We start from the raw sequence: 8,274 nt of genomic DNA, 5'->3' as shown, positions 1-8,274 counted from the left end.
TGTTCTTAATGACTTGCCTGGTTAACCCTCATAGATGATTAATAAAGGGTAAATAAAAGAAATAAAGTTTGACAATTGGTGCGACAAATTAACCTGTTTGCTCTGCACTGTCACACAACTGCAGAGAGAAAGTTTTCTTTTCACGTGAGGTGGCTGCTCATCCCAGACACAGAAACACCCAGCGTCTCTGCTGCAACCAATGTCAAAAGTTGGTCTGGAGCCCTGGTATGCTCCACACAAACCTGTCATTAGACGAGCTAATGCTTTTTAATCACTTTGATCTCTTTCAATTTTTTCTTTTTCTTTCAATGGATGTTGTCCCTATATATATGTCTTGGTCCTGTTTGTATAATATGTTATATAATGTAGGCTTACTGTATCTTTCATGTGCTTTTATTGTTTTGATATGTACAGTAGTTATAATTGTGCATTGGACGAGAAGCAACACTGTGTCTCACTCTTTAATGACGTGTCAAAGGCCTTTGACAGTCATAAAAGTGAAGATGACTCTGATGAACACAAATTACTTCTCCCATCAACTATTGTTCACCACAGACCTTATTTGATGCATCCATTCTAAAAGCCCGCTCACTTTCCTTCTCACCAACAGAGAGACAGAGACCCTAACCCTAAGCAGCTTCCATCTCACCTTCCTAGGTGGTCAACTGTTCAAGGGGTTGAAATTGAAATGGTCACATCTTACAAATACTTAGGTATTTTAATTGATGAGAACTTGTCTTTTAAATCTCATGTTGTTAAACTTGTTTCTAAGCTGAAACTTAAATTAGGTTTCTTTTTTAGAAATAAATCGTGTTTCTCATCTCAAGTCAGGAAACACTTGATCATGACAACTTTTCTACCCTTGTTGGATTATGGAGATCTACTTTTCATGAATGCTCCTGACCAGTACTTAAATAAACTGGACACGGTGTACCACTGTGCTTTGCGTTTTACGACTAACTGCAGCTATCGTGTACATCATTGCACTTTGTATACTGTTGCAAATTGTCCATCTCTATCTGTCCGTAGACTCTCTCACTGGCTGACTTTTATCTATAAATCTATTCTTGGGCTTCTTCCTACATATCTGTGTTTACACATGTGTAGAAACCTCAGCCATTATGGCCTGCGCTCTCAGGACATAATTCAGATGCAGGTCCCTAGAGTCAGAACTGAACTGGGTAAAAAGGCTTTTACATTTTCTGCCCCCTCTACCTGGAATGATGTGCAGAAGGACTTGAAATGATCTAATCTTATAACTCTGGGGGAATTCAGGTCAATTTTAAGAGACAGAGGAATTAGTTCTCTTGGCTCTTGTGATTGCCCTGCGGTGTAACCTCACTATTGTTTCCTGAGTGTGTGACTGACTGTATTTTATCTGTTTATTTTGTGTTTGTGTGTATTGATGAAACTGTCTTTATGCTGCCGTTTTGGCCAGGTCGCTCTTGGAAAAGAGGTTTTAATCTCAATGAGTTTTTTTACCTGGTTAAATAAAGGATATTGATTGATTGATTGATTGATTGATTGATTGATTGATAACCCTAACCCTTCTCACCAACAGAGAGACAGAGACCCTAACCCTTCTCACCAACACCCAGAGAGGGTTAGGGTCACAAAGCAAAGCAGAAAGCAGCCGTCTGGTCGGCGGGACGTGTGACATCACACGGGCATGTGGCTGTGCGAGTACTCGTCCTCCTCCAGACGAGGCTCTGCGTCATCGGAGTCCAGCTGCAGGGGGCGGAATGACACGTCAGACTGCAGGTCGTCATGGTAACCATTTACCATCAATAATAATAACTGGAGATGATGGGATTTAGGCCAGAGGACCTTAGGGATATTTCTGGACAAATTTGTGCAAAAGCACAATATTTGGCCCAGATGTAGCCCAATGATTTAGTGGCAACCTAACCCTGACCCCCGGGGTCACCATGGTGCCCAAATCTAATATGGCCACCACACGAAAACAGTTTCGGCTATAACTTTTGAACCAGATAAGGCACAAATGCAAACTTGATGTCTAGTTTAAGTTTTTTGACATTAGTTTTTTTTATGATCATGCACAGCACAACATTGATTTTGCTCATTTACGAATTGCACCATAATGCAAAAAAAGGAAAGAAGAAGAAAAGAAAAAGAAAGGGAGCGACAGCAGGCAGCTCTCTGCCATCTACCAGCAAGGAGGATGAGGCATCTGATCCAGAAGAAGAAGCTAGCACAGATGATCAAGAAGAAAGGTCAGAGTCCAGAACAGAGTCATGTTCAGGGACAAATGTCCAGGGCCTTTACAGATTTCATAACATCACAATATTATTTTGTTTTAACCTTATATAAGTTAGGGCTACATTACACACTTGCAGTAATATTGTATTTACTTTAATATTATTAAAATATTGCCAGATGACAAATAGTCCATTCAAATTTGTCTGCAGAAAACATAGCTATGTGGTAGGGTATTGAAGTTGGGCCATGCTCTATCGTCGCAAAGGCAGTCATTTTGCGTTAGCGCCCATTTTGCGCTGGAATAGCGCCACACAAAGCCCTAATTGTGGGCGTGGCCTAGGTTACTGGCTATTACTAGGAGATAAGGCAGTTAAGTTGAGCTGGGTAGTATATAGGCCAATAGTATGCCCCGTCTCGCTCTCTCTCTCTCTCTCTCTCTCTCTCTCTCTCTCTCTCTCACTCCCCGACGAGGGAGGTGGAGGGCTATTGCGGCGCTATTAAACGTAGCCTAATGGTTGGAAAAGATCAGCATTTGCTTTTTAATCTCTCCTACCTAAAGTAATCTACTCCTATACACCTACTAACACCACAGACCTGTATGGCCGGGAATTATATAACCTAATAAAACCATGACAAACAAATTCTCATTTTTAAATCAAGGTGTGTTTTTTCTGCAATGTAGGCTATAGTTGAAAATCAACGTGGCATTCTGAGGAGGGAAGAGTGTGTGCGCGCGCGAGGTGTTGGAGAAAGAGTGACATCTATGCTGTGCGTAATGTATTCAAGCGAGACTTTCCTGCACTGCGCGGATAATACTGTGTGCTCCCCATAGAATACTGTGTGCGCCCCATAGAATACTGTGTGCTCCTCATAGAATACTGTCATAGAATACTGTGTGCTCCCCATAGAATACTGTGTGCTCCTCATAGAATACTGTGTGCGCCCCATAGAATACTGTGTGCTCCTCATAGAATACTGTCATAGAATACTGTGTGCTCCCCATAGAATACTGTGTGCTCCTCATAGAATACTGTGTGCGCCCCATAGAATACTGTGTGCTCCTCATAGAATACTGTCATAGAATACTGTGTGCTCCCCATAGAATACTGTGTGCTCCTCATAGAATACTGTGTGCGCCCCATAGAATACTGTGTGCTCCTCATAGAATACTGTGTGCGCCCCGAATACTGTGTGCGCCCCATATAATACTGTGTGCGCCCCATAGAATACTGTGTGCTCCTCATAGAATACTGTGTGCTCCTCATAGAATACTGTGTGCTCCTCATAGAATACTGTGTGCGCCCCATAGAATACTGTGTGCGCCCCATAGAATACTGTGTGCGCCCCATAGAATACTGTGTGCTCCTCATAGAATACTGTGTGCCCATAGAATACTGTGTGCTCCTCATAGAATACTGTGTGCTCCTCATAGAATACTGTGTGCGCCCCATAGAATACTGTGTGCCCATAGAATACTGTGTGCGCCCCATAGCGCTCAGGCGTAGTGTTTTTTCTTGCGCTAAGACCTGCTATTCGGTGGCGTTAAAATTGAGAGCACCCAAGGTCCTTTTTTCTAACACATTGCGCTGGAACGCCTATTTTGGCACGGGCAACGCCCAAACCTGTCTTTACGCCTGGGCCACGCCTACACCTGTGTTTACGCCTGGGCCACGCCTACACCTGTGTTTACGCCTGGGCCACGCCTACACCTGTGTTTACGCCTGGGCCACGCCTACACCTGTGTTTACGCCTGGGCCACGCCTACACCTGTGTTTACGCCTGGGCCACGCCTACACCTGTGTTTACGCCTGGGCCACGCCTACACCTGTGTTTACGCCTGGGCCACGCCTACACCTGTGTTTACGCCTGGGCCACGCCTACACCTGGGTTTACGCCTGGGCCACGCCTACACCTGTGTTTACGCCTGGGCCACGCCTACACCTGTGTTTACGCCTGGGCCACGCCTACACCTGTGTTTACGCCTGGGCCACGCCTACACCTGTGTTTACGCCTGGGCCACGCCTACACCTGTGTTTACGCCTGGGCCACGCCTACACCTGTGTTTACGCCTGGGCCACGCCTACACCTGTGTTTACGCCTGGGCCACGCCTACACCTGTGTTTACGCCTGGGCCACGCCTACACCTGTGTTTACGCCTGGGCCACGCCTACACCTGTGTTTACGCCTGGGCCACGCCTACACCTGTGTTTACGCCTGGGCCACGCCTACACCTGTGTTTACGCCTGGGCCACGCCTACACCTGTCTTTACGCCTGGGCCACGCCTACACCTGTGTTTACGCCTGGGCCACGCCTACACCTGGGTTTACGCCTGGGCCACGCCTACACCTGTGTTTACGCCTGGGCCACGCCTACACCTGTGTTTACGCCTGGGCCACGCCTACACCTGTGTTTACGCCTGGGCCACGCCTACACCTGTGTTTACGCCTGGGCCACGCCTACACCTGTGTTTACGCCTGGGCCACGCCTACACCTGTGTTTACGCCTGGGCCACGCCTACACCTGTGTTTACGCCTGGGCCACGCCTACACCTGTCTTTACGCCTGGGCCACGCCTACACCTGTGTTTACGCCTGGGCCACGCCTACACCTGGGTTTACGCCTGGGCCACGCCTACACCTGGGCCACGCCTACACCTGTGTTTACGCCTGGGCCACGCCTACACCTGTGTCTGCGCTTAGATTCCAGCGCAAAACTGGATGATGCAGACGATAGCTTAGAGAAGATGGCATAAGAGGTGTGTCACCGGCTGCACAAACGATAACGCCGTACGACGATAGGGCCCTTATTGTATGTGTGGTGAGAGTCTTACTGTATGTGTGGTGAGAGTCTTACTGTATGTGTGGTGAGAGTCTTACTGTATGTGTGGTGAGAGTCTTATTGTATGTGTGGTGAGAGCAGTCTTACTGTATGTGTGGTGAGAGTCTTACTGTATGTGTGGTGAGAGTCTTATTGTATGTGTGGTGAGAGCAGTCTTACTGTATGTGTGGTGAGAGTCTTACTGTATGTGTGGTGAGAGCAGTCTTATTGTATGTGTGGTGAGAGCAGTCTTATTGTATGTGTGGTGAGAGTCTTACTGTATGTGTGGTGAGAGCAGTCTTATTGTATGTGTGGTGAGAGTCTTACTGTATGTGTGGTGAGAGTCTTACTGTATGTGTGGTGAGAGTCTTACTGTATGTGTGGTGAGAGTCTTACTGTATGTGTGGTGAGAGTCTTACTGTATGTGTGGTGAGAGCAGTCTTACTGTATGTGTGGTGAGAGCAGTCTTACTGTATGTGTGGTGAGAGTCTTATTGTATGTGTGGTGAGAGCAGTCTTATTGTATGTGTGGTGAGAGCAGTCTTATTGTATGTGTGGTGAGAGTCTTACTGTATGTGTGGTGAGAGTCTTACTGTATGTGTGGTGAGAGTCTTACTGTATGTGTGGTGAGAGCAGTCTTACTGTATGTGTGGTGAGAGCAGTCTTACTGTATGTGTGGTGAGAGTCTTATTGTATGTGTGGTGAGAGCAGTCTTATTGTATGTGTGGTGAGAGCAGTCGTATTGTATGTGTGGTGAGAGTCTTACTGTATGTGTGGTGAGAGTCTTACTGTATGTGTGGTGAGAGTCTTACTGTATGTGTGGTGAGAGCAGTCTTATTGTATGTGTGGTGAGAGTCTTACTGTATGTGTGGTGAGAGTCTTACTGTATGTGTGGTGAGAGTCTTACTGTATGTGTGGTGAGAGTCTTACTGTATGTGTGGTGAGAGCAGTCTTACTGTATGTGTGGTGAGAGCAGTCTTACTGTATGTGTGGTGAGAGTCTTATTGTATGTGTGGTGAGAGCAGTCTTATTGTATGTGTGGTGAGAGCAGTCTTATTGTATGTGTGGTGAGAGTCTTACTGTATGTGTGGTGAGAGTCTTACTGTATGTGTGGTGAGAGTCTTACTGTATGTGTGGTGAGAGCAGTCTTACTGTATGTGTGGTGAGAGCAGTCTTACTGTATGTGTGGTGAGAGCAGTCTTACTGTATGTGTGGTGAGAGTCTTATTGTATGTGTGGTGAGAGCAGTCTTATTGTATGTGTGGTGAGAGCAGTCTTACTGTATGTGTGGTGAGAGCAGTCTTACTGTATGTGTGGTGAGAGTCTTACTGTATGTGTGGTGAGAGCAGTCTTACTGTATGTGTGGTGAGAGCAGTCTTACTGTATGTGTGGTGAGAGTCTTACTGTATGTGTGGTGAGAGCAGTCTTACTGTATGTGTGGTGAGAGCAGTCTTATTGTATGTGTGGTGAGAGCAGTCTTACTGTATGTGTGGTGAGAGCAGTCTTACTGTATGTGTGGTGAGAGTCTTACTGTATGTGTGGTGAGAGCAGTCTTATTGTATGTGTGGTGAGAGCAGTCTTACTGTATGTGTGGTGAGAGCAGTCTTACTGTATGTGTGGTGAGAGTCTTACTGTATGTGTGGTGACAGCAGTCTTATTGTATGTGTGGTGAGAGTCTTACTGTATGCGTGGTGAGAGCAGTCTTACTGTATGTGTGGTGAGAGTCTTACTGTATGTGTGGTGAGAGTCTTATTGTATGTGTGGTGAGAGTCTTATTGTATGTGTGGTGAGAGTCTTATTGTATGTGTGGTGAGAGTCTTATTGTATGTGTGGTGAGAGTCTTATTGTATGTGTGGTGAGAGTCTTATTGTATGTGTGGTGAAAGTCTTACTGTATGTGTGGTGAGAGTCTTACTGTATGTGTGGTGAGAGTCTTATTGTATGTGCGGTGAGAGTCTTACTGTATGTGTGGTGAGAGTCTTACTGTATGTGTGGTGAAAGTCTTACTGTATGTGTGGTGAGAGTCTTACTGTATGTGTGGTGAGAGTCTTATTGTATGTGTGGTGAGAGTCTTATTGTATGTGTGGTGAGAGTCTTATTGTATGTGTGGTGAGAGTCTTATTGTATGTGTGGTGAGAGTCTTACTGTATGTGTGGTGAAAGTCTTACTGTATGTGTGGTGAAAGTCTTACTGTATGTGCGGTGAGAGTCTTACTGTATGTGTGGTGAAAGTCTTATTGTATGTGTGGTGAGAGTCTTATTGTATGTGTGGTGAGAGTCTTATTGTATGTGTGGTGAAAGTCTTACTGTATGTGCGGTGAGAGTCTTACTGTATGTGTGGTGAAAGTCTTACTGTATGTGTGGTGAGAGTCTTACTGTATGTGTGGTGAGAGTCTTATTGTATGTGTGGTGAGAGTCTTACTGTATGTGTGGTGAGAGTCTTATTGTATGTGTGGTGAGAGTCTTACTGTATGTGTGGTGAGAGTCTTATTGTATGTGCGGTGAGAGTCTTACTGTATGTGTGGTGAGAGTCTTATTGTATGTGCGGTGAGAGTCTTACTGTATGTGTGGTGAAAGTCTTACTGTATGTGTGGTGAAAGTCTTACTGTATGTGCGGTGAGAGTCTTACTGTATGTGTGGTGAAAGTCTTATTGTATGTGTGGTGAGAGTCTTATTGTATGTGTGGTGAGAGTCTTATTGTATGTGTGGTGAAAGTCTTACTGTATGTGTGGTGAGAGTCTTACTGTATGTGTGGTGAGAGTCTTATTGTATGTGTGGTGAGAGTCTTATTGTATGTGTGGTGAGAGTCTTACTGTATGTGTGGTGAAAGTCTTATTGTATGTGTGGTGAGAGTCTTATTGTATGTGTGGTGAAAGTCTTATTGTATGTGTGGTGAGAGTCTTATTGTATGTGTGGTGAAAGTCTTATTGTATGTGTGGTGAGAGTCTTATTGTATGTGTGGTGAAAGTCTTATTGTATGTGTGGTGAAAGTCTTATTGTATGTGTGGTGAGAGTCTTATTGTATGTGTGGTGAGAGTCTTATTGTATGTGTGGTGAGAGTCTTATTGTATGTGTGGTGAAAGTCTTATTGTATGTGTGGTGAAAGTCTTATTGTATGTGTGGTGAAAGTCTTATTGTATGTGTGGTGAGAGTCTTATTGTATGTGTGGTGAAAGTCTTACTGTATGTGTGGTGAGAGTCTTACTGTATGTGTGGTGAGAGTCTTATTGTATGTGTGGTGA

The 8,274-nt window shown here is 45.0% G+C and overlaps 1 protein-coding gene across 1 annotated transcript in view; it reads right to left on the bottom strand.

Annotated features, from left to right (window-relative positions):
* Window positions 1-1,659: 1,659 nt before the first annotated feature.
* slc4a2a (solute carrier family 4 member 2a) overlaps window positions 1,660-8,274 on the bottom strand; it is a gene marked incomplete at both ends in the record, with an annotated part of 63,749 nt that continues 57,134 nt past the window's right edge. Inside the window, one exon of the mRNA XM_083658961.1 lies at window positions 1,660-1,728. Coding sequence (XP_083515087.1) covers window positions 1,660-1,728 — 69 coding nt within the window. The remainder of the gene's footprint in view (window positions 1,729-8,274) is intronic.

This window comes from Poromitra crassiceps, assembly GCF_964638095.1.
Source record: "Poromitra crassiceps genome assembly, chromosome: 23".
NCBI classification, from domain to species: domain Eukaryota; kingdom Metazoa; phylum Chordata; class Actinopteri; order Beryciformes; family Melamphaidae; genus Poromitra; species Poromitra crassiceps.
Note: the sequence above shows the minus strand (reverse complement) of the source record. Positions and strands in the feature narration are given on the sequence as shown.